Source organism: Achroia grisella, unplaced genomic scaffold (assembly GCF_030625045.1).
Source record: "Achroia grisella isolate CSIRO2021 unplaced genomic scaffold, CSIRO_AGI_Agris_v1 utg676, whole genome shotgun sequence".
NCBI classification, from domain to species: Eukaryota; Metazoa; Arthropoda; class Insecta; order Lepidoptera; family Pyralidae; genus Achroia; species Achroia grisella.
Window position 1 is genome coordinate 969524 of NW_026712992.1, and position 27749 is coordinate 997272.

The 27749-nt window shown below is 35.8% G+C and overlaps 2 protein-coding genes across 2 annotated transcripts in view; one reads left to right on the plus strand and one right to left on the minus strand.

The window, feature by feature from the left end:
- Positions 1–3432: 3432 nt before the first annotated feature.
- LOC131849983 (uncharacterized) lies at positions 3433–6598 on the plus strand. Its single transcript, XM_059200120.1, has 2 exons — positions 3433–4631; positions 4711–6598. The coding sequence occupies exons 1-2, from the start codon at positions 3574–3576 to the stop codon at positions 5213–5215; spliced, it is 1563 nt and encodes a 520-aa protein (XP_059056103.1). The 5' UTR covers positions 3433–3573; the 3' UTR covers positions 5216–6598.
- A 1553-nt stretch (positions 6599–8151) lies between these two features.
- Positions 8152–27749, minus strand: part of LOC131849984 (unconventional myosin-IXa-like) — a 35838-nt gene continuing 16240 nt past the window's right edge. Inside the window, exons 12-34 of the mRNA XM_059200121.1 lie at positions 27034–27180; positions 25455–25649; positions 24909–25156; positions 24211–24382; positions 23769–23961; positions 22992–23089; positions 22310–22381; positions 21737–21850; positions 20996–21152; positions 20436–20533; positions 19182–19414; positions 17044–17218; positions 16286–16492; positions 15079–15496; positions 14364–14633; positions 13258–13419; positions 12809–12913; positions 11948–12085; positions 11546–11728; positions 11140–11255; positions 10652–10793; positions 9887–10077; positions 8152–9295 (exon numbers count right to left, since the gene is read on the minus strand). Of these exons, the coding sequence (XP_059056104.1) occupies positions 9148–9295; positions 9887–10077; positions 10652–10793; positions 11140–11255; positions 11546–11728; positions 11948–12085; positions 12809–12913; positions 13258–13419; positions 14364–14633; positions 15079–15496; positions 16286–16492; positions 17044–17218; positions 19182–19414; positions 20436–20533; positions 20996–21152; positions 21737–21850; positions 22310–22381; positions 22992–23089; positions 23769–23961; positions 24211–24382; positions 24909–25156; positions 25455–25649; positions 27034–27180 (3982 nt within the window). The 3' untranslated portion in view covers positions 8152–9147. The remainder of the gene's footprint in view (positions 9296–9886; positions 10078–10651; positions 10794–11139; positions 11256–11545; positions 11729–11947; positions 12086–12808; positions 12914–13257; positions 13420–14363; positions 14634–15078; positions 15497–16285; positions 16493–17043; positions 17219–19181; positions 19415–20435; positions 20534–20995; positions 21153–21736; positions 21851–22309; positions 22382–22991; positions 23090–23768; positions 23962–24210; positions 24383–24908; positions 25157–25454; positions 25650–27033; positions 27181–27749) is intronic.

Sequence of the window (27749 nt, forward strand, 5' to 3'; positions counted from 1 at the left end):
GCCCCGCCGTCCGCCGCCGCGCCCCGCCGCCGCGCCCCGTGCGCCCCGTGCGCCCCGTGCGCCCCGGCCGGCCCGGGCTCCGCTCCCTGACCGGGCCCGTCACCTCGCCGGCGCCGCGCCCCGTGCGGCCCGGGCGGCCCGGGCTCCGCTCCCTGACCGGGCCCGTCACCTCGCCGGCGCCGCGCCCCGTGCGCCCCGGGCGGCCCGGGCTCCGCTCCCTGACCGGGCCCGTCACCTCGCCGGCGCCGCGCCCCGTGCGCCCCGGGCGGCCCGGGCTCCGCTCCCTGCCCGGGCCCGTCACCTCGCCGGCGCCGCGCCCCGTGCGCCCCGGGCGGCCCGGGCTCCGCTCCCTGACCGGGCCCGTCACCTCGCCGGCGCCGCGCCCCGTGCGCCCCGGGCGGCCCGGGCTCCGCTCCCTGACCGGGCCCGTCACCTCGCCGGCGCCGCGCCCCGTGCGCCCCGGGCGGCCCGGGCTCCGCTCCCTGACCGGGCCCGTCACCTCGCCGGCGCCGCGCCCCGTGCGCCCCGGGCGGCCCGGGCTCCGCTCCCTGACCGGGCCCGTCACCTCGCCGGCGCCGCGCCCCGTGCGCCCCGGGCGGCCCGGGCTCCGCTCCCTGACCGGGCCCGTCACCTCGCCGGCGCCGGACCCGCCCCGTGGCTCGCTCGAGTAGCCCCGGAGGTTGCGGTCGCCCAGCGTGTGCCGCGCGCAACGCGAGCTTCGCACTCGGAGCTGTTTTCGCGGACTCGAATTTATGTCTGGCGCCGGCCTCGTAGACGGCACGGTGTCGTCGCGACTCATATTGTGATAATGTTAATAGATTTAAAGATTCGTATTATATTATTGCCTATATTAAATTATATTTGTTGATCGAGAATATATATTGATAGATATTTATTACGTACTAAGATTACTCTTTTATATCGAAGAAAACGACTAGTTATTTCGTGACGTTCCTTTACGTGTTTAGACGACGTAGTTATGTCGACCACTAGCACCGCCGACCTATGTTTCTTTGTTGATTTTATATGTTCCGTATCGAATCTGACTTATATCGTAATAGGAAATCAAACTTTATGAAAAGTGATTAGAACTCATTCTCAGAAACTTCAATGTACGGTGGGTTAACGAGACTCATTGTATTTGCCTTTTTAGTTTTACCCGCACGGACACTTCACAGAATCGCCTACTAAATATGAATCTAGGTTTTGTGATCATTATATGAATAACTGTTATCGTTGTATTATACCAATTTAGATATACTGAATTAAATAATAATATAAAAAAACGCTGTCCGTGAAGGTGCCCTTACAGATTATGGATTCCTCAATTGTGCTTAATTTTTGTAAATGCTTTTTTATTGTCAGTGTCCGAGACTTAGAAAATGTGCATTTATAACGGTATCTATTTCACTAGCAGTAAAAACGCAACATAACTTTACTTTTATGTTTCCTCCAAGTATTAATTTAGGTATTTTCGTAGTTATTAGTGCCAAAAGTGATTTATAACTATTTCAACTCAAATAAATTGATATTGATGCAATTGCGCTACTTATTATTATTTGGCTTTGTATTATTATTGTTAACTTTTGTTATTGATCAGTATTGCTTATCTGTGTTTTGATAATTTATTGTAAATTATTACTTTTATTAATGTAGCGTTTTAACTGCACGTGGATATGAACAACATTTGCTTTGGAATCGATTTTTTTAATAAAACCTAATTTTTATAATGTCTTTTATTTCTATAATTTTGGAATTAGCATAACTCCTGTGATTTTGTAGTTCAAATAATTTCTGATTGGATTTAATCTAAAATATTAAATGTATTCAATTGAGGCTAACCAACAGTCAGCAATGTATGGGAAGATACTTGAAAATAAACCCTTTAAAGTTAATCAAAGATCTTACATTAAATAGCTGATTCATACTATATATACAAGTGGTAAAACAAGGAGGCTTTTTCTGGGTATTATTGGAATGTGGCCTAGTGAGGCTTTCTTACTGACTCAGTCTCACCTATTTTATCCGTCAAGTAGCTTTGTAAGCTTCAGTTGGGAAGTCTGATTAGGCTCTAAAATTACTACAAGGCATGACATTTTACTCTTATCACGGGTATCTCATAATGTGATGCCCCCGGTGCTGATCATGTATATAGGCGACGCCTGCTGTTTAAGTAGGTTGCAGTAGAAATAGTAGTTGAGTTACGCTGAATTCGAGGTAACTCGAGTTGAATTCTGCTAACTCTAGTTGGAATAATTCAACTGGTAAATGAACGAATCAAGTGAAAGAGCGACAACATAGTTCGGTCGTCGAACCGATAATGACATGAAGTTTTCCGATCATTTCATATCATACAATTTTCACTCGTCACAAATGTCTCAATATTTATTTGTGGTTGTTATAATTTTTTCCCATATTCGTTCGGTTATGTTACCATTAAAATGATTAAATTAACGGTTGTCAGTTGTCATTTTTATATGCCTATTATTTTTTTTAGACCACGTAGGTGTCAAACAAGCATATGACCCATCTGATGGTAAACGGTTACCATAGCCTATTATACCATAGTATATTTTTATTAATGTCGAGGCATAAGAGGAAATTCTCTGTTCCCCGAAAATTTTTATAATATGATTCAGAGAACAAGCTCGTATTTCCTACATTTTTATGATTTTAAAAATCATTAAAAAAATAGCACTCAAGTCTCAAATAGAAGAAGTTGACCTTCAGCCATGCATGTGCTCCATAGGCCCTTCTGGGGCTTTGAAGTGCCATTTCTACTCACTCCCCATGGTTTGGTGAAGCTTTCAAGGCCAGCTACGGCCAAAAACATTAAAATTGTTCGAAAAATTAAAAAATAACTGTTTATTCCACGTAACTCGAGTCATGTTTATGACAAGTTAGCACATATATAGGCTGCAGCTTGTTGCTATTTCAATTACATATATAAAAACCATGTCAGGTAGATCTACAGAATTAAAATGTAGTATCGTCGTACATTTAGCAACCCTTTTTATATCATGTGGAAAAATCTTCAAAATACCCTCTCCACGCCAGAGGGGTGACTAGGAGGTGTATGGGATTCCCACCCATAAAAAAACCACACGGTGTATCTATGACAGCCATTGCCTGGAATCGCGAGGTCGCCGATCGCATTGGCATTCTACCGCGATTCCGACGGTGTAGGCCCGCGCTGTAGACGGTATAGGTGCCGCTTCGTTTGGGCCTTTTGGTATATTTACTTTACTCTTTGGTTTGGGCGCCCTACTCTCCCTCTGCTCTATTCACAGGTAGTAACCATTAATGAAAAAAAAAAAGAAGAAAAGATGACATTTGAGGGATGATGTTAGTAATATAATGATCATAACATGACATAATCTGACAAATATAAATTGTCAGTCTAAGTCATTTTTACTGCCATCCATTCTACAATCTGACATTCTTATTTAACACGTGTTTTTGTTTGACCGGCTTTAGTAAACGGAAATCTTATTTTATACTTCTTAATTCTTTAAGGTTATATTTAAAAACGTTATAGTATTATAATTATATAGTGGTATTATAATTTAAAAGATGACTGGATGCTATCATATTGTGCCGTGGTATAACAAAGAAGAATGGAACAGTGTCTACCACAAAATTTTTATTACTCCAAATAAAGAAGATGCTCTTAATTTATTACAAACATGGAAAGCAAGATGTCCTTTACTTCCATCTGGTATAGAATCTACATTTATTCTGCTACAAGTACAAGTTCAGGATGAAAAAATCTCGATGGATGTTGAATATGACCAGTTTCTTCGTCTTGCATACTCTGCAGCAATAATGCGATTTGTAAACCATATGCTTGACGCTGAAACATCTAAAGGGTCTAGTTTATATCATGCAGCAAAAAATTTAGGTGTTCCCGATTGGATTATAGACCTGAGGCATGACACTGCACACAATAGTAATTTACCATCATTGGAGTTACTTAGAGAAGCTTCAATAATAGGCTTAAATTGGCTGCAGGCTAATTATTGGGACAAATACAAGCAGTATATTGAAGACTACATCACTGGACAAAAACATTCACCTAACTCTGACGAGAATCAAGTTGCAGCTTTAATACATTTCTGTATATCTTTAAGCATATGTGCTCATCGCAATTCTAATATTAAGACATTGTCTCAAATACCAGTTGATATGAGGGAATCTGTTATATGTGATGCTACAGATTTATTTGGTGATTTAATTGATTTGTCTAATTTGAAAACTGTGTCAATTAAGTCATTGGTTAATTTAATGAATGTACATTGTAAGAAATTCCTGAAAGGAAAAAATTCTGGGGCATATGTGAATAAAGTCCTGCTTGGTGAGGACTCCATATTTCTATCGCTGGATCTTCTTCAATATTTAGGTGGTAATGAATTTGCACACAAAAACAGATTTAGAGCATGTTATGTTCAATATTTTGAATTATTGCTCACATTTCTCCATACAAATGAATTACTATTGGAATTTATATTGGAGCTTGTACAGACAACCCAGTCTAATCACTGTATTGAAAAAAAATGTCACCTTGCTGCAATTTGGCTTTCAGAAATACTGAAAGCATTGAGAAAATGTAAAAATTTTGTTGATAGAATCAAGTAAGATTTTATATTTTCTAAAGATCAATGAACTGACTTAATATTAGTTATTATTCTAATTGGAATTACTTTGTTTCAGAAAAAACGCCATGGATATTAGCGCAAAGAATAAAAAAGACTTAAAATCAATTTATAATCATTGGTTCCCTCACGATGACAATAAGCTATTGCTTGATTTGCGAAAATCACCACCATTGCCACTGCTGGACATAAACTTTGTGAAACCTATCATAACAGCATACAATCCATATCTGACATATTTCATCAATGATTTATTAAATTTAGTGGAGCCACCCCTACCTGCGCCAATTAAAGAAAAAATATGCAAATTAGCAAATCTCATATCATTTCCCCAAAAACTATCAACATCAATACCATCGAAAATTTACACTGTTAATGATATAAAGAAGCAGGAAGATCCAACTAATACAGTAATGTCTTATATTGATACTGATAATTTAGAGCAATCTTTAGATATTGAGATGATGGATCAAGAAAACCAAGAACTGTCTAAATTGGGTATTTGGAAATTATCTTCAAAAGAATTTGATTGGTCGACTTGTCCCATTGGTCAATTTTTGTAACAAATAAAAATTAAAAGTAATACCTTCGTATTATCCTATACATAAAGAAAACAATAGATATCTGCACAGCAATTGTTTATTTTTTATATTGTATACAGTACAATGTTTTGGTTACATTTCATTATTTTGACAATATTATAGAGCCCTAAAAATAAATTGAACAATATACATGTTTATAATATAGTACAAGATTCATTAACGATAATTGTACGAAATCTCAAATAGTCAGATAACATACACCCCTACATGAGTACACGACGGCAATTTGTAAACAGTATATAGTATTGGTCCTTAGCAGATACAACTATAGAATTATAGTAAACAGAGATGTCTCTATATAGTAGGAATATCAGACAATAATATCATGTAAAAATTCCATCACTTGTTTTATATTTGTCACAATACCACTACCATAACAAAATGGTAACCCTAATAGATTTTTGAACAGATTTCAATCATTTGATCTCTTCAAAATATACCAATTGCAGAAAGTTTTACAAAGGTATTATTGACAGTATTATACAATTTAACATTATTATGTCAACAGATCTAACACAGTATCTTTATAAGGATACTTATTACATACTAATGAACTACTGGGTAAAATTTAACAAATAAAAATAGTCCTAAGTCTAAGACAAAATGATTAGGCACCGGTTGTTACTTAATTTAATTTCGTAACGCAACAACAAATCCGACTTTAAATGCTTTCATAAATAAAAACAGATAGAAATTTAGGCAGTAACATGAACAACTATCCCTATTAATTTTATTATATTTACAGAATTCTTGCAAGGAACTCGTCAACTATCTACATACACTTCTAGTGTTTACATTACCAGATTGCACACTAAATTACATTCTTAAAATAATTATGATATATCATGAGTTCCTCCAAGTATTTGAAATGAAGGACAATCTCAGTTTCAAATTAATTAAATCACAATTTTAAAATAATATTTCAAAGTGGACTATTAGATAGATAGTTAATAGTACAGGTCTTATAAGAGCACTATAGTTATGTTTACAACAGTCAACTAACAGCTGAACAATCATACACATGGACTGCTGAAAGCATACTAATTGAAGGCACAGAAATACAGTAGATTACTGCTGCGACACAACCCTAATAAATACAATTAAACAATTTCATACGCGATATAGAATATAATGGCCACCTCTGCATGCTTCCATACATGCACACTATTATACCTTCACATGTAATGTCTGATAAATAATAAAAATCACGGCTCTAGGTAATTTATTGCGAGTTAAATAATAAAATACATGTTCTGAATAGAGGGATTTTGTTTAATTAGTACATGATGTGCTTCATTGTTTATTTTATTTGTCATAGAGCAATCACGTTGTTTCAAGTAAAAAGATTATAAAATAATTTTATTACTAAACATTGTTATGTCACTTATATAATTTATTGAGCTATGTGGCGCCCTTAGGCATAGGAGTTCATTAATTACAAGCATATAATGATTTCACAGAGATATTCGTTGTTTTGACAGAAAAAGTTACAAACTAATTAAAGAGCAGGTAAATATTTGTGACTTACATAACGATAATTTTAATAGCTTATCAGTAGGCAGTCTTTTTGAATATGAAAACAGTAAAATATAAAGCAACTACAAGGAACAAAGACACGGATAAAATAAAATAGAGAGTAATTATGTATATGCAACAATAGCTACGAGGATGGTGTTCCTTTTCTGATTGTGACTATGGTATTTGAATTCATACGATCATTATGACATACAGATCAATAATACAAATTTTAGTACACATTCTCTTGTAATTTTAAATAGGCATTACTTATAACAAGGAGAGACAGGTAGAGTCAAAGATCGCAGATAATGGCATTGTGCAGTTCTCTGGATTATAGGAAGTAATAAAAATTTAAATACCATAGAGAACTAGTGATTGACTAAATTAAAATTATCAACATACTTCATATTTTTGTTTGGGCACGTTACAAATAAAGTTCCTAAAATAAAAAATTCGGATATAATTAACTAATCTTAAAAACGATATTGCTATTTAAAAGTTTTAAGATAACATTTACATATTTACAGAGAAAATATATCATAAAATATAATGTGTATGAGAATATTTAATTAGTACTCCAAAAAGTTTTGCCAAAGACGTTCAAAACTAATGATATTATAGTTCGATAGGTTATACACATTGCTTGGTGAAAGTATTTGTAGAACACATGTTTGTTCTTGGAACCGCCTTCACCAAGCATCAAAGAAATGTTAACATTTATACTTCAAATAGTTTAGGATGAATAAACGGGAATGAAATACTAGGCCGCCCTCTTAATAGTTTCGGTGTTACTATTAGTTGTGTATAACCTATCCTTAAGTCTTATTTAAGTTTTAAGTAAAATATTATTGTTCAAAATACACTACACGATTCCTCTATATGAATATACCAGAGGTACCGATATTAGGCTATACCCTCCATACACTATGTGAATAAGCTCATACATTTTAAGTACAGTAACAGTATGTATCAGATACAGTTTTTCTACGTCATTCACGCTTATCTTTCTAGATCGCACAACTATATAAACCTAAAATATAATTTAATCTCAATTAATCATTGCAAATCAACATTATCAACGGCAAGAAGAAATAAAACAGCAATCAGGCCGAGCATCTATTTAAACTCATCACAAAGAAAAGTTCAACCAAATTATTATAATTATATAATTGTCCTTGTTCGAATATTAAATACCTAGTGTCATTTGCCGATTGTGATTAATATTTAGTTTTTTACATTTTTAGCTGTAAATAATAAATAATATATTTGTTGTAAAAGATAAACAATATAAGAGAGATATAAAAGAGAGAATTGTATATAGATGGCAAATTAAAGGATAAGTTTAAAAAGTTTTAAATATTAGCACACACCTTCCCAATTGCCTTCGATAAAGTATTTAAAAGTAAATCAACACCCATCATATATATATATATATATATATTATACTAAGAACAGAAACATTACAAGGTTTCTGGTTGGCTATTATACTATATTGAAATATTGATAGATAATATTATAATTGAGAAACAAATGAAATCGTTGCTAAAAAAAGCATAAAAACGGCTTAAAATCCACTACTATTGTGAGACTAAACTTTCCTGTCATGTGTGACATTGTAAACTACCCCAACAAAAGATTACACTAATTGCAAATCATAAATGGACTATTTACTACTGCGGTGTTAATTGTCATAAGATGAGAGCTTGTACTATGGCGTGTTTACAATACACCATATATTAAGGCTCACCCATTTAACACTAAACTCAGACCTACCAAGTTAGACCCATTTACATTATTATAACGTTTACTTGTAGTACTAGAAAGCGAGCTTTATTTACGATTATAATCCTACTATACGAATTCTATAATAGTCAGTTGTCATATATCTCTACTAAATACGCATAGTTATGTAAACTGGGCATTAGAAATAGGGGTACATATATTAGCAACATACAACTTGATTACGCTAAGTTTAACTGGAATATCATGCTTTTATTATGTACACCGCAGGTTACGTCGAGCGTTACGCGGATTGGTTAGGTACTGGCTTGGTTAACTTCTGAATGGAACAGGTGCCGTATTTTTTTAGCTGTACATTGTCAGGGAGATTGATTGGCTGAGTTAGTAGCTGGCTTATTGTAGTAAATCCACCATATATGAATAAATGTATATTCCTAAGTGTAGCGCGTGAAAATTAAAGAGTTGATTTTTGTATTGTATAGCTAAAACAGCGAGCTTTGCCTACAAAAATATTATATATCTCAGTAGGACGAAACCGATTTTTCTGTCATGATAGAAACGCCACTGAGCTGAGGTTGAATTGAATAGGTAGCGGACGGTGGCAAGGTAGTGTAGTAATGATGCGGATGGAAAAGTTAAACCATAATGGGGTCGTCTGAGGAGAGCTGGCGGTGAAGCAGACGTTGAGAACGCAGAGAGGCCGCGCCCGCGCTGAGGTCATCGGAACTGCCGAATTCGCCGTCATGGTCCGTTGTTGACAGCAGGTCGTCGTCGGATGTCGCCCTAAATAACGAATAGCCATGTAGATAAGTGTTCAAACAAAATTATGTAATTTAAAGATTTCAATCAATACGACAATGAATACCAATTCATTTAATTAATAAGCAAAATTCATATGGTTCGCAACCACCGGCGAGCATTATAAAACTATTCCACATATTATAAAACATAAAGTCTCCCGCCGCATGTCATTCAGATGTCCGCGATAATCATAAAACCTACTAGCATATTTTCATATGGTTTTCATCCATCAACAGAATTATTTTTAAGAACGGTTTGGTATATGATTTGTTAAGTATGTAATTTAATTTATATACCCGCGCGAAGCAGGAGCAGATCGCTTGTCTCTAATAAAATGGAATGGAATTGAGGTTTGGAAATGTATTATCACATCGATAATGACTATGAAAGTATATTGTTCAAAATATCTATCGTCATAATTCCAATAAGACTATACAACACTAAATTTTCTTCAATAAAAACTTGAGTATATATTAGTCAATTCTAAACCGTTTTAAGTGATATGTTTCTTACATATCACTTAAAACGGTTTAGAATTGACGAATATACACTAAATTTTTTATTTGTACTTGCCTGATGAGAGTCGGGAGGTTGGATGTGAGGATGGCCTTCTCCTTTTGTATCTCGTGGATGTGTCCGACCAGGATCTGCTCCTCGGGCCGCGGGGCGGCAGATTGTGAGAGCGTGCGCAGTGACGACAAACGGTTGGTGGCTGTGTGACAGGCCGTATCCAATGTCGCAATGTCTTGAAGCATCCCACGCACCTGCAACACGAACACATTGGCTGGAAACATCTCAGTAAAATATTACGGAACTCAGTAAAATATTACTCTGGAGTAAAATATTACGGAAATCTTTTTACGTTAACTCGTTCATGTCTGACTAATGATATCCACTATCAATGACGATATAGAAATTAAATAATGGTATTAAAATAATATGTGAAAACAATGGTGAATACTAACAGTATCCAATCATAAAATTTCATGCTTTACGATCTAGCATTACAGTGAATTCAAATTCAAAATATCTTTATTCATGTGGGTCTGGTACAGACCTATGAATTAAGTAGCAGCTATATTTTATTTACTAAGAAACTGAAGAAATATTGATTAAACCTGTTTTGTCGCAACTCTGTTGTATTATAGCTAGAATGAAAGTATTAAATGAAAGGTACCCATTTCACATAATAAATATGTATATTTTATATATTTATTATTATAAACGATAAATGTTATTTAGATTTTTATATACTCATCGCTGTGGATGACCACAGTATATGTGTGCTGTATTCCACGAGACAGAGTACTAGTTGGTGACATGTGTATGTATACTGACGGTGCGCATCTTGTCGTGCAGGATGGCCTCGAGGCAGGCCGTCTGTCGCGCGATGTCGTGCAGCGAGTCCTGGGCGGGCTGCACTTTGTGCGTGCGCAGGATACACGGCGCGAACACAATGGCCAGGGCGTTCGGACCCATTCTGTATAAACCGAATTAAATATTGTACGAATATATATAATATATTTTTGTAAGTATTATAAATAAAAAAAATATATATTTGCTCCGCCAACAACTTATCTCTGCACCACCCATGACTAACTGGTTGAAAATGCGTATGGGTATAGATTATTATTTTGAATTTTCCTTTCCGTATCAATTACATTAAGTCCTTAGATTATAAGATTAAATATCTTAAAAACTCTAGAAAAACGAAAACGATCTGAATTACTGCGCAAATTAAAATTAATCACTGTAAAATTGAACACTACAATATTTTTATTTTAAGTCATTCAATTATCTAATATTTAAACATTCAATTAAATTACCTGTTGTGATCTTCGCCCAACGCCACTCTGGCTAAGTGAAATATTAATCGCTCCACTAGGTCGAAGTTAGGTTTAGGCAATTTCTTCAATATCGTAAATATACTTGACACTCTTTCCTGTAAAATAAACATTTTATATTTAGATGATTATGATCAGTTCGTCAACTATACACGAAACTGCAGACTGCACCCAGTGTTTTAAGGTCCTAAAGCATGAACTGACTAGGGATGGAACAACTGAACCCGTAGGGCGGTTAACTGCCGTTATGGGATCGTCGATCATCGGTCAGGATCAATAAGAACGTTAGTATTGTCACGACTAATTGAAGATGAACTTAACAATGGCTAGCCGGCAGATATATGCACAACTATATCTACGTTCCCGTATCGACCAATTAGAGCGTTACCTGCGGGTCGGAGATCTCGGCGGCGAGGATGAAATCGTCGTAAAGATCGAAGGTGAGAAGCGGCTCGGGCAGGTCGCGGAAGAAGCCCTTCAGTACTGAAGCCCGCACGTGCACCGCGTACGCGTCCAGCCGCTCCACGCCCTCCACCGGCCGCTCGTCCAGCAGCCGTCGCAGCTCGCGCACCTGACACGTAACAATCATTATAACAATGATAATCACACTCCCAAACTATGCAATATAAATATACAATTGTAATACTCGAAAGGAGATAAAAAATCAAGTTTCAACAAATTGGTTTTGGCAATCATTTCGCTTAAATAATCCATAACTTGTAGTCTTGTCACATATAACTTGTGAAATTCATTACTGTCAATCCTTAGTGGTTCAAATTTTTGTACAAACCTTCGAACTCAGTCCGCTTTTTCTATAGAGTCCCTCTGTGTAGAGACCAGTCATTTCTATCGTTGTAATTAGCCGATCCACCACTATTGGTATATTAGTATCACCAGTCGGCAACTCGCAGAGAGGCACACCGAATACCTGAATACGAATACAAAAATTATATATTGTACTTTCACCCAAAAGAAAAAAAACCAGATGGGACATAAATATAATTCTGATAAAGAATATTACAAGATATAGAGGCATTATAAATTAATGCTCGGGAATGTCAATGCACGATAAATCTATAGAAGACTAAGGGCGTAAAATGACGATGTAATGTTACCACGTGCTACCAGTTCTCTATATATACACATTATGAGGGCAAAATAGGAGAGGAATTGTAGTTTTTTTTTATTAATGTGATGCCTCTGGATGCTTATGGAGATTGAATCAACGTCCTGGAGACGGTAAGTGATATTCTCTTTATGCAAGATTTTTACAGTAGTAGTATTTGTATTTAACGGTATCCTGATCACGTCGGTATCTTGATAATGTCAGGGTATCGAATAATAACTTCACCACTGTAGTGTTATGTATGATGTGATGAAGTGTCACTTCATTTGTTTTCTGTAGTGAGAATATAGGTGTAATGTTAATTTGGTTGATAGTGTGATACATGGCTTACTAGTAACGCAATCATGGAGTCATAACGTAGACTGGTATTACACTAAAGTTAAATTAATTGAAGAGTGCTAAGTATTGACAGAAATATCTCGAGTGTAGGCACAATATAATCATAGAATACTCGCTTGCTTGTATTAAGTTCATGTATATAAATACTTTTACTCTATTTTTTTTATAAGTGCACACTGTGATTACCTTTCCCCTGGGCAATAATCCGAGGTGTTCCCGGCCGCCCGCCCCGACGGCGCCCACGATGGCGGCCGAGCGCGAGCCGGAGTCTCTGCGGCACTGACTCGTCACCTGAACATACCACATACCGTATTATAAAAATGTTAAATAGATACATAACTTTGATAAAAAATGACAGATTTGATTAAAAATTAAGTAATAGGCGCAGGCCTGCAAATAATTTGAAAACTATTTTAATACCACGTGGCCTGCTTAATATTGTATCACATTAAGAACAATCTTCATTGCCTATATCTTTGTTCAAGTATGTACTTCGAAAACTAAACATAATTATATTGCATTTATTGATATAAATAGGTATCAGTTATTTTTATTGCAACAGCTTTGAGTTGACATATTTGATATTATTTTACCATACATGATTGCTTTACGTTTCAACGTATATAATATATTACCTTCATATAACACTTTTTATGTGATGCCAGCTTGCACGACTGGCAAATTAGGGAGCGCTCAATGGGCCACATGAAGAATGTCTTGCAGATCTCACATTCAGTAGGAATGTTTATCATGGATAAAATAAATGTATGTCCCTTGTATTGTATAGGGTCGTCAACCTAAAATATACACGGAAAAAATATTAGAGAATATAACTTTATATTTAGTATTTTCTGTGCTTAAGTTTTACTTTGTAGTTTACAATTCTTATTGTATACTAGCTGTTCCCGCAACTTTGTACGCGTGGATATTAACTTAATTTTTCTAAAAAAAAAAGTAGTCTAAGTTACTCCTTAGCTCCTTTCAGCTACCTGCTAAAAAAAGTCCCGTCAAAATAGGTCCAGCCATTTTGGAGATTAGCCGGAACAAACAGACAGACAGACAAAAATTAAAAAAATATATATTTTAGTGTATGTACCGTATTTATATTCATATGCATATAGTAAAAAACGCTTATTTCAGTATTACATACAGACACTCCAATTTTATTTATATGTATAGATGAAAATTACAATAAAACTATCGTTTGTATACCTTATACTTTTTTATAAGTTTTATTTAGTATCTTAGTAAAAACTGACATCACTAATAGAGTATAGACTTTATATATCAATCATATTAAAATGTGATTGAAATTGTTTGATTTCTCTTATGTGATCTATGTGAGATACTTATAAAGTATATAAAATAAAACCAAGACCCAAGTTAACAAAACTATTACGGAGCCAATACATTCAAAAGACTCATCAAGTTTTTTGAGAATGTCGTCTTTTATTACATGGAACGGAATGGAAACTAAATAATCTTTTAAAAATTAAAAGCGAGGAACCGCGTGTTCGTTATTGAATAAAGTACAGTAAATATTTATTATGGAACTGGTTTTTATGTGCGGTTTCGTGTTCGCAACAGTTACTTATAATTCTTATCTCAAAGATTTCTTAAGCTGTTAAAGAGTGAAAACGTAACAAACTTCTCTTTTAAATTTACAACATACTCTAGGATGTCTACAAAAACTGTAAACAAAGAACAACAATAGTGTCTAATCAAGATTTACACTACTTACTTTTCGTTTCTTATCCTTTTTCCTCTTCGTTCTAGCCTTGTCAGTTTCATGCTGACTCATAAATTCGTCCATGAAACCTCTGAAGGCGTTTACTCCCATCGTAATGTTCAAGGTAGAGTCCTCTCGAGCACAGACTGTCTCCATCACGTGTAGAAAGTTCCCAATTAGATCCTTGTATTTGAGAGCTGAACCTCTTGTCTCCACCACGCTATACGTCGCTACTAGGTTGTCTTTGAACTCGTTTAATGCGTGTTTGAATACTCTATCCACCTGTTGAGTTCACATACTTATTAAAACCAAAAAAGGTACACATTTTGTTGGAAGGTCGTTAAAAAATATTTTAGAAAATAATATTTTTTATATATATAAGTATAGACAAATAATATTAATATAGATTATAATAATAATAATTAATGGACAATTAACACAGCGCCAACTAGTCCCACGGTAAGCAGAGCTTGTGTTATGGATACTAGACAAGTGATGTCAATACTCAGAATACATACATAGGGATACATAGAACACCTAGACCGATACAAACGACCATACCGATGAATACGAATGTTTGCACCGTGCGTGGAATCGAACCCACGACTATCGGATGTGAAGCGGTGTGCTAAACCGGTAGACCAAACTATAATTATATATTTATTTTAACTTGTGAATTGTATATGGCTTGTTTAGATTTAGGAACATGATAATTTTATATTTATACCTCTGACTGTTTGTCGTTGTCCGATGATCCCATTTGATATATTTTCTTTGCGATAAAATTTTGCATTGCTTGCAATTCAGTCGCGTCCGATATAATTTTATCAGTTCTATCCATAAACTCTGAGGTGCCAGTTAAATTGAAATTAGAACTGGATGGTACTTTGGACTGGTCTGCTAGCGTGTTGTAGTGATTGGACTCCTTAATCATATTCCGTTTTCTGTTTTTAGTTCGTACTCTAGAGCCGGCCGCGACTGGGCTGCTGCACGGCATGGTGATTACACCCTTGTTTTGTATACACTTGGTGTGGTACAATTGTTTGCAGTCAATACAGCGTTGGCCTTGTGTGATGAATGCGTCGATCACCTCATGACAATACACGCAGTTGTCGCCTTTTGCAAATCTCGAGCCTTTACGAAATCTGAGCCAAATAAAGTGTTATGTAGAGTCGTTTTTGTGTTGAAGAAAGAGAGATACTTGAAAAAGATTTCAGTAAATACAAAATATTTTAATTAATTAATATTTATGAGGAGTATATTAATTAACTTTTATGAAGAAATAAATTTACTGTTATAATAAATAATATATTGACTAAATCACACGCTTACTCGTGGGCAGTACACATCGCTACATACAGAAGTTGGCTTGTTTGAGTATTTTAAATGGAGTAATATATCAATTCCAATGGTAGTTATTAGAATAATTGCTTTGCTTTCATAGTTAAATTAATTGAAAAAAAAGAATAAATAATAGTACAATATATCTAATACCACTAATTTTGTCATTATTAGCTGTTTTAGACGACATTTTCTTACATGCGCGATTAGGAAGCGCGTGTGAGAAAGCCACCGTTACAAATCGTGAGTAATCGGATTTTACTATTTTTTGTTTTCACGCTTTATTATTGTTTATGTAACATACACATGTCTTTTAATATTTTTTTATACCACACATTTTATTTTCCAAAGACACGTTTAAGATTAATGCATAACAGCTCTATAATTATGTCTTCGTTTTTACACCGGACGATATTCCTATCGTGAAGCGATTGCAGATAGCACTCCAAACTCTCACTCGACCGATACGGTTTTAGTCTAAGGATACCGGCGAGGGTTCAAACCTCGGCTCGGGCCGTCGTAATTTCTATCCCCGTTCAATTTGGACGGGAAAAAAAGCGTGTTCGTGTAGCGTCAGCGGCGGCAGGTGTCACCTGTGTCCGGCGATGCGGAAGAGTCCGTTGCCGGTCTGTCCGATGTAGTCGGTGGAGCGCGGGTCGGGCGCGCGCGGCTCGCCGGGGGCGGGGTCCGAGTTGCGGCGCCGCAGCGGGCCCGGCGCCGCCTCCGCCGCCCCCGCCCCCGCCCCCGCCTGGCTGCACGCGCGACCAGGCGACACAGGGTTCAGCAGCTCCGACGCCGTTCTGATAATATTACTTCTTTATTGCACACATAACAAAAGTACATACTTTTGTAAAAAGTATGGTATTGACAAAAAAGTATTTACGTAGAGAAAAAAAGCCCCTCCTTTTCTCTCTCGGAGGCGCATAGTATCCAGTATACTATATTTATTACATGATTATTTATATATGCTCGTTTTAAATATATAAAATAAGTATAAATAATACAAAATAAATAAATTTACACATGTATACTTATTGTATGAGAACAGGAGCAAATTTAGATATAATTAAATTGCATTGATATTGTTTCAATATATTAACAGCATGCTCCTTTTTTTCCTGTAAATTTTATTCTAAAGGCTTTCCACTAATATTATAAAAAAGGGCGAAAGCTCACGGATTTCTGAACACTGTGTCTACCTTTACATGCACAGACTGTCCCGTGTGAAAGCCAATTCATGTGTGAAAATGACGTGAAGGTAGAAACAAAAAAACCAACAACATACAAATTTACCTTCCCTACCGTATTTATATGTCAGAGCTGCTATCTAAAATAATACAAATAGTGAAACCTTTTGATATCGAGTAGGTCCGGCAGCGGTTGCGAGGCGTCGACGGCGTCCGGGGGCGGAGCCCGCGGGCTGCGGCGCGCGGCGCGGGCGGGCGGCGCGGGGGCGGCGGCGGCGGGGAGGGCGGCGGCGGCGGCGGGGGAGGGGGCGGGGGGCGCGGGAGTCACCGCGGCCGTGGCTTCGCCTGATTTCGCCGCACTCGTAGACGTGCAATCGGCCGCCACTGAGCACACTGAAAACAATTCTTATATTAAAAAACAATAATCCAATATAACCTAATCTATATTATAAAATGAGTTTGAAATTAATTATGTAAAACGCAATTAATGTCATGTTACAAAAAACAAATTTTAGAAAATCTTTCTTGATTAAAGCGTAAGATATCTTATCCTATCTATATCGATAATATATATATATCGTATGGTAATGGTATTAAACATAGATCCAAGTCCAAAGAAAAACAAGTGATCTGCATGAATAGCAAGTAATTGTAGAATTAGAACAAAATATCCTTGCTCCTTTTAGTACACTATTTCTTTTATATTAGTCTATATACAGACCTGGGTTAATTCTTACTTATACAAATGTATATAAAATAATAATAATAATATTCCAGGACAATAACACAGAGTTATTTAGTCCCAAGCTATGCAGAGCTAGTGTAATGGGTACTAGGCATAAGATATAAATACTTAAATAGATATTTTTTATTTATCCAATAAAAAACAATTGTGCGAAGAATCGAACCCGCAAATTTCAGTAAAGGAAGGTAGTGTGCTAAACCACTAGATCACTGAGGCCGTAATTTTGTTTATTTTTTATTTTGGAACATATTTAAAATACTTCCGTTACATACCAATATTTTGCCATCACTCTGCAATAGCAATTTAAAATTTACCGAAAATTTTAACAATTATATCTAAATTATATTTACTTACCATAATAATAAAACAGAATTTTAACACACACATTGACATATCCCATCATAATCAAGAATAGCCACGCACACACAAAGTAAGCCCAATAATTATGACGTTGCAGAGGCATCTTGGTGCATGCACCGAACTGTTTTACGCATATACTACACATGTTAATTTTTCGGCTGCTATACGATATATGAATACAAAACCATAAAAATTGAATGTACTAATCTAATTTGTTTACAAAAAATAATTACGCTACCTACCACTAAATATTATTAATGACCCGTATTATAATAGTAACGAGGTGATTTAGAAAACAATATGTAGAACATAAATAAACATGTTAGTTAAAGATCTGTTAATTTTGTAATGAGTTCATATAGAAATAAGAACAATACACTCAGTGTCATCTAATAGACAAGAGTAAATTAAGTACTAAAAATACTTATTTTTTGTAAATGCATACATAATATACATAGAAAACAACCAGAGTAACACAAAGAACCATACTTAAGAATACATATGTTGACATTGTGCGAGTAATGGAACTTGCAAACATAGGAAGTAAAACATACGTTTTACTAAACCGCTAAATAACCGAGGCCGTTTTTCGAATTAACCGTCGCGTTGCGCCAGTCAATAGGCAGTGGGCGGATATAAAACAGTAAAACAGCGGGAAAGTAGTGTGATACAGCTGGAAACAGTTTTATGGTTGAGTTTATTTAAAATCAAGTGTTTTGAAAAACGTCATGCGATATACGTGCCTATTTAACACACTCGGTTCTATGCTCTTTTACGCCTCGTGTGTTATAACCATCATAATCTACTTATATCGATGTGTACTAGTAATATATTTATATTTTATTTAATAGCTTGTAAACATAGGAATGAAATCTTATATATAAAATTCTCGTGTCATCATGTTAGTTACCATACTCCTCCGAAACAGCTTGACTGATATTTATGAAATTTTTTATGCATATTCAGTAGGTCTGAGGGAATCGGCTGCTATCTATTTTTCATACCCCTAAGTGATAAGGATTGCCTACTCCTAACATTTTTTTTATTATGTGGGATTAAAAAATACCGGCACATGTTGCTTATTTTGCAATATAAATTTAAGTAATAATAACGCTTTTATAAAATAAGGGTCGAAGTAAAAATTTAGTGTTGTATACAAAATTTTTACTTCGACCATCAACCCATGCTGCCAGCAACATGTGCCGGGATAGCTAGTTATTAATAAATAATGATAGTCACTGGCGGAGACGCTGGCGGCGGCGGTCAGCGGCGGGTGGTGGCGATGGTGGCGGTGGTCGCGGTGGTCGCGGTGGTCGCGACTGTCGCGCGGGTCTCTCCGCACGGGCGGCAAACTGTGCAGGGCCAGTGACGTTGGCAACTCCAGCTTCGTGCTCGACATACTTCGTTGATACACTTGTGGCGAGCTACGTCTAAAATCAAACATCACTTACATATTATTGGTGAATTAACAATAGATACGTATCAGAATCTTATTATATTCTTAAAAAGGCGTAATAGTTTATGAGTGTAGAAGAATGGATGTTTGTTACTCTTTCACGCAAAAACTACTACACGCTATATAGATTTTAATGAAACTTTACTATGATATAGCTAATACATCACAATAACACATCGGCTATAAATTTCACACGGGTGAAATCGCGGGCACAGCTATTATAATATATATCTGCAGCACCTGTTTTTTAGAATCATTAAATTTGAGAGAAAATCACAGTCATAACTATGAGCAATGTAATGATGTATTCATGGCGCTTAAAAATTAAACAGATTATATAAACATAAAACAAAACATTCATACACCCTATAAACTAAATAATATAACTGCAAATCATCTACACCATTCTGCATTATCAAAGTACACTTTCGAAGATTGTTTAAACACACTTCACTTCATTACTTTGAAGGTCTCGAATTTAGTAGGTACAAACAGAGTTTTCTATCTAAATGTTGATAATAATATTATTATTATTTCTACTTCTAAAAAATTTCTTTGCAATCCAAAAGGTTTCTACGTAGTAGTGTATACAGTCACTAAAACTGGAATAAACCAGTTTGCGCTAGCATCGTACTTTCTTCTCGGTAGCATGTAAGTAGCGTTGGAAACGTAACGCCATTTTGATTTTTTATTATTTAGGTTAATAAATTAATCATCGTTTGTTGTTTTTATTAATGCATCAGTCATATTTTACAAATACTGTACTGTAAATGTGAATGAGAATTTTTGTCACAACTTGTTAATTTAATAAAAATTTTACAAGCAGAAAAATTTAGTCAAATCTGTTCTCAAAATATAATAATTAATATTTATAAGCGCTTATGCGTGTAAAATTTCCATAGTGATACCGTAAACGCTCGATATTAGTTAGTAACCAAATACAATAAAAATAGACTAATTAACGATAAACTATGCGTTGTATTAACAATTTTCACCTTGAACTGCTGCTTTTAGTCGGCTCGTTGTTTTCTGTAACGTTGCAGTTGTCGTTATTTCGATCCACACGTAACTCTTCTATATTTGAGTCTGGCGCCTGTAATAAAGTGAACTGATGTCAGAATATATAGACACAACTAAAAACATGGCTGTTTAAAAAAATCATTACTATTTGCAATAAAATATTATCATTGGTTCAGTGGCTACTACCGTGACTATTATTATTAGACTTTCAATTTTATCAAAATAGTATATGTGCAATTTTGAATTATTAATGCTTTTAGAAACTGGTTTGCTTAATCTCTAAGACCGATTTACTCTTATTTAGTTACTCAACTAGTTCATTGTGTTCAATATTGTGTCTGTAATGAATTAGTGCTAGTTGGTAGTTTGTATTCACACATTTAAAAGAGCAACATGCAAGTTCTTTGCTCGTTCTTTTTGTGATGACGCAGCTTTACGAATTAGCGGTAGATTTTAACAATAAGTATGACTATCTAAAATAGCTTACGTTTAAGTTTGTATAAATATTTTTCTGTTTTATGAATGTTGATCAAACCTTTATCTTGTTAGCTATAATGTAGTTCTGGTCTATCCTGAGCCACACCAATTCGTCGGCGAGATCTTCAGCGGTAATCATGTTCGGCACGGCCACGCCCGCTTTAGCGTTCCACGTCTTCCTTTCCAGCGGGGCTTTGGTGTCTTGTTCCGTTATACTAATGGATTACATTAAAGTATAATTTAAATTTTTACAATAAATTGTATATTTATCAAACTGCAAGAATGGGCAATGTTAATTTGTTTCGTTAAAATTGAACTGATTCTGACAATTTCGTAGCAATGAATAGGGTCTTAAGGTAGTCCATATACTATGCAATTGTAATACAAATAGGGAAATTAAACAAGTATATTGTTATTTGAATCATATTTTTAATCATTATAACTTCACAACTATTCATATTTAGCTTTTTCACAATCTTTGTGAAATCTTTGTGTTGTGGCCAATAAATTGTCTATTATATGTAATAGCAGCTAGCTAGCAGTACTCGCGATTTCATCCGCGTTAAATTTCAATACAAAATATAGCCTATGTGTTATTCCGATGCATAAGCCATATTACTATAAAGTTTCATCAAAATCCGTTCGGTATTTTTTGCGTATTTGTTGCGTGAAAGAGTAACAAACATCCATATCCAAACTCACAAACTTACGCGTTTATAATACGTTATTAAGATTAAGATTAATTCCCATACCTGTGGTAATTTGTTATAAAGATATAGACAGAGAGATTAATACGTACATTTCATTCGGATGATGCTGCTGCACGATAGATCTTATTGGCGAGAGTGTGTCATTCTTGGACTCATATGGAGCAGTACCGGAGTTTGTATACACGTCTCGCTTTTTCTCCAAACTATGGAACAGATATATAAAATGTCAATTTTCTTTCATATATATATATATATACATATACATATATATATACATATATAAAATGTAAAATTTCAAATTTCTATAACTGTGTCTTGGTGTTGGAAGAGAGGAAGGGCTTTCCCTTCCCCTAAGTGCGTCGTGTCGTTTCAAGTGCCCCAACATATTATTTAGTACTTATTTCATTTCTTATTTTCGTGTATTGTATAATAATAACAATCATTTATTCAGCATCATAGTACAGAGTAAAAAAGAAAACTTAAAAACTAATATTTCGCTATGAGCTGAAAGGGCCTTCACTCAGCTGGTGCCGCAGCGTATCACTACAGCGCTGATATTCAGTGGAGCCACTTATAGACATGTATATAATTAATAAGCTTAAAAATATATACAGTAGCATGACATTTGTTTGAATTTATATTTTACGTGTTTGTATTCGTACCTTGCTATCGGAAGGGATTGCGTAGCGCGTAGTTGTCTCATATTTTCCGCCCGGCGGTGTAGCAGCATATCCCTAAAATACAATGTGATTTTAATATTATAGCTTTTTAATCAAATAATAATAATAATTCAGGACAGTTCAGACAGCGCGATTTAGTCCCAAGCTAAATAGAACTTGTACTATAGATAATGAACAACTGATATGAATACTTCAATATATATTTTTTATATAAATACAGAGCGTATAGCTCTGTAATCATAATCATGAATATAAATATTAGTATAGTGCAAGAAATTATCTCGCAGTTAAAATAAGTTGTTTAATGCAAAACTCTTCATTAATGTTCTTGCAGTTTTCTCTCAGTTTAAAAGGTAAGTGTTGAAATGTTTTGAAATGTTTGTATGTATGAATACATAACATATATACATTATATACTAATTTGAAATATAATACAATAAGGATCCATAGCTTTAACATTTGTAAAAGAGACTAAATTGCACTACCAATTTATATTAAGGTAGCAATTCTATAATGAAACTGATCTATCCATTTCCAGCATCCCTATTATAGAATTACAATACTCAAGGACTGATCAATGAGTATAAATGTTAACAAACTTCATTTTATACATTAATCAAATAATGCTGTAACAGAAAGTACACAAAACAAAACCGTTACTTACAGCTGTATGTCAATAATATTCTTGATCTCTTCAAGACTGGGCGGTCGGCTCTTAAAATAGTCATCTTCCACATCTTCAACAACTGTCTTACTGTCATGCTGTCAACACAAACACGAACCACAACGTTGTATAATTATATTTACATGTGTGTTCAGCAACACTTTGTAATATTCATTATTACTTGAAAGCTATTTAGTAACGGCATACAACAATAATGGGACCATCCATAAATTTTGTCACACTAATTAGTCATATATTTTAGCCCACCCCCCTCCCCACGCCCTCTCTCGTCACATCAGGTCCCATTATAAGTAAAAATTCCGTATTTTAACACTAAAATTGAAAAGCAATGTCGCAAAATGCCTCTTAACTGTTTGTCATATATATTTTTTCTCTCTCTTTACTTTATTGCACAAAAATGTATAAAAAAAAAACGTATTTTTACAATAGACATTGAGTGTCGAAAATTTTTACATAATTATATTGTGAACTTAGTGGACAACAAGTTTTAAAAGAATGCGATATACTTTAAAAAATATATTGTCACATTTTGTCGACTTATTTGTGACGTAATATTTGGATGGCCCCAATGGAGATGTTATTCATTCACAACAGTAAAGACGTGTTTTATTATACTACATTCTAAGTTATTTGTTTGTATATATTGACATATAATCTGTCGGCATATTAACTGTCAATACAGCATTCCATTTTCATATAGAACTGTTCTACATCAAACACAACTCTAAAGTTAGTCTTATAAATGTTGGCACATACCTCTGTTTTGGTGGGGGGCAAGGCGAGCGGTGTTCTTAGTCTGGGCAAGGATTTCCTGAGTAAATAGCCGCGAGCGGCCGCTTGGAATGCTACGATCGCTTTTCTTATCCTCAAGTACCATAATCGTACTCGCATGCCTTTGAACCAAGCTTGGACCTTTGTTGCAGCTTCATTTCGAGCCAATAGCCATTGCCTTATAGTGGTTAAAGAAAAAAAAAACATAAGTTTCCACACCTATTTTTTTACACACATTTATTGATTTAATCTTTTGGACCTTAGACAAAAATAGATACGGTGATAATTCTTGATCACTCGGTGGTCTAGCGGTTTTACTCACCACCTAACTCCCAATGGTCGAGGGTGTGATTCCTCGAACGGTACAAACATTTTATAATTAGGTGTAGATTTGATGATTGATAGATAAATAAAGATGATAGAGTACCTGTAGTATCCCTGTATGAGGAGCGAGGCGCGGCGGAGGGCGAGGAAGCGTCGTCGCTCGAGCACGGCGCGGAACCAACGCTGGATGGCGATAATGGACGCCATGATCTGCTGGTGAAGCCGGTACTCCAGCTTCGTTTGCTCGCTCTCGCGCATGAAGATTTTCGTAGCGCCTACGCATTTGTAATTCATTGTACAAAATATACCGAGAGCTTGAGAGTAGGGACCCAAATAAATATATATATATATCTTACATATATATAAAATTCTCGTGTCACAGTTTTCGTTCCCATACTCCTTCGAAAGGGCTTGACCGATTCTCATGAAATTTTGTGAGCGTATTGAGTAGGTCCGAGAATCGGTCAACATCTATTTTTCATCCCCCTAAATGTTAGGGGTAGTCCACCCCTAATTTTCTTTTTTATTTTATGGCAAAACAACGTTTGCCGGGACGGCTAGTATATATCCAAACTAAAACTATTTTATCTAAACTAAAACCGTAAACTAAATTGTACAAATACGTGGTAGAGTTATGGTCCGAGACATTTGGGTCCCTACTGTATAATTAAGAAACAAGCATTATAAAGTATTATTATAATTTTAACGTGTTGTAATGATTTAGTGATGTGATGATTATTAGCTTGTTCTTCCTTTTATTGAAAACTACTGATTGATTTTATTATAACAAAAACAACTTACCTAGCTGATAATTATCCCTGTCCAAGTTAAGCGTTGCAAGAAAGTGTCTGACATCCGATTGTGAGCTGAGCAGACCCTTCGGCAGTAATATCCTGTAAAGCTGTATGAACTCCTCATATGTAAGCCGTACATTGTAGCCAGCCTGCCTTATCCGGACCGTTTCTAACATGCCGGTGTACCGTAGTTGGCGCTGGACGGTTTCCTCGTCGAAAACATTCGGAACTTTGTCGCTATTAGATTTTATACATCTGTAAATTTATTTTAACACTGTTAATGTATAAATACACAGTACGTGAAGAAACAAAGTAATTTGATTTATATTTTTACTTCTCAAATTTGAGTAAAATAATTATGACGATCATACACAACTAAATGTATGTAGGTTTACATAATGGTAGCAGATTCTAACCTAAAATATAACGAACATTTATGCTCCAATTATATTAATCTGAGTATTGTCTGTGTACATTATGTGTAGGCACGTGTGTGCTTACATAAGGCTGTATTAATACATATAATAAGATTTGTCTCTGATCAAGTGGTTACCTTATGAAGAACGGATTCGCTTGATTCAGCGTTTCCATAAGCGCAGCAAGCGAATGCTGAAACTGTGCGGCGACGGTAAGCGGTTGTTTTCGTTTTCCAGTAGGCGCAGCCGTCCTCCCGGCGAGGGTTTTCACGCTCTGTAAGTTCTTCAGTCCCTTCTTAGCTCGCTCGCGAGGCCTGAATGACTTGTTCTTCCTATGAAAAGCCATAGAATCTTTGTCCATTTCGATCTTTCAAGGTAACATTCTTAGTCCGAACTTGAATTTCGTACGCTGTCTTACTAAATCTATTTGCTACTATAGAATCTAGACTTTTGGAAATAGTGGATAAATAATTAGAAACTATTATATTACCTTTATTTAAAATTGATATATGTGTATAATTTGAGGTTACGGTTTTTATGTGGTACACTGGCAGAAAATAAAAAAACAAAAACTTTGAATTATGAATACATTTGAAATTCCAGTTCAGACTAAGATTATAATAAACCGACACCAAAATTGTTAAATGATATGTTTTTATATTCGTATGTGTTTAGAACATGCTGAATTACTGAACATGTGCCGTTAACATATTTATATTTTTTAAATACACGAAAAATATAAAACAAGCTGGTGTATGTTATAATATTCCAATAACTTAATGATAAAGTGTTCGTGAATGTGTGGTAGTTTCAAATAACACATACATATAGATACTTAATTTTAGATATAAAAATAAAGCTATGTTTAAAAATATTCTAATTACCCATAACACTTAAAAGCAGCTAGCAAAATATTACACCAGAAAACATATATCCTCACGATTTATTATACCAAAATATATATTATAAATAATTAAATAGACACAATATTCAACATAAGACCAACGAATGAATAATTAGAACCCATAGCCATCACCGTGAAATAGAAGAGTCCCAAATCAAAAACGCACATTCATCAAACAAAATTATGATAGAGTGAGATTTAAATGGGAGTCCTAGATCGTTTCATATTGTTATCCTGTAGTAACACGAGGAGGGGTGCGGGATTTGAAAGTGTCATATCCGCGCCCGTTGACAAGACGTGCAGTACTGAGAACGGTCACACGTCATTACAATTGTAAGATTACGACGAAACTATCTATAATCGATGTTAACTGGGATCTAAAAGTCTGGGACATTAATAATATTCAACTCAAGATGCACAGTCAGAGACTAACAACTGACAGTAAAATTGTGCATATAAAAAAATTTTTTTTCATTTCGAACCGGTTAGTAACATTTGTTTTTCAACATATAAAATATATGTAAAAATCTATACTTTCAAGTTTAAGATTTTCTTCTGAAGTTTAGTGTAATAACATATTTATATAAGTTTTTATTATGAAATTTATTCATAAACATATTAAATCTGTTTCATATAATTGGTGATCATTTCAAGTATCACATTCGTACCGGGTATTTAGTTTTATATACAACGTCGGTGGCAGGGGTCAGAGTTATTCAGTGGATCGACTTTGTTTGATGAAGAGAGCGGTGCGAGTGCGGGAGAGAGAGAGAGAGAGGGCAGGCGAGCACGCGAGCAGGCGCGGCACGTACATGACGATCTGGCTGGCGCGCTGCATGACGTCGGAATCGTCGAAGGGGCGCTCGTCGCGCTCACGGTCGCGCTCCGTGCGGCGGACGCGGGACTCCGCGCTCCTGTAATGCTTAGCGGGCCGCGCCTCGGGGCGGCGGGGGGCTCGGCTACGGGCACCACCACATCACTCACTTACCTCGCCGTCAGACATCGCTTCCACCCGTTCAATACACGTATGAACGTCTTCCATTACTGGTTTCTACACTTAATAGCTGCCTTTACACGACACGTTCGTTCACGCACGATTTAGCGAAGGAAGGAAAGAGCGCATCGCGCTGAGTGAGTAATCGTGAGGGATTGCAATTGACTATTACATTTGTTCACTCCTTCGTTATATAATTACGCGTGTGGATTAATCAATAACTTATAATTATGTTTTTGTTCCATATTCAAATGTCAGCTATTTTGCAATAAAGAATTAATTATTTAAAAAAAAGCACACATGATTAAACGCGGTAATATGCAAGCTGAAGGAGCACGCAGTCTTTCTCGTTCTCTTTGTTTATATTTCATGTATATTCAATGAAGATATAATAAGTAAATGGAGAACGTTTGTTGCGTGGTAGCCTATTCTCGCATGAAAGAGTGCACTTGTAAAGGTGGCTATTATCGCAAATAAAACTATATTAAACACAATTTAATATATTTTAATATAGTTTTATATAAAACCGTGTAA

Coding starts and splice junctions, on each gene's coding strand:
- LOC131849983 (XM_059200120.1), top strand. CDS start 3,574: ATGACTGGATGCTATCATATTGTGCCGTGGTATAACAAAGAAGAATGG. Junction 4,632..4,710: donor AATTTTGTTGATAGAATCAA/GTAAGATTTTAT, acceptor ACTTTGTTTCAG/AAAAAACGCCATGGATATTA.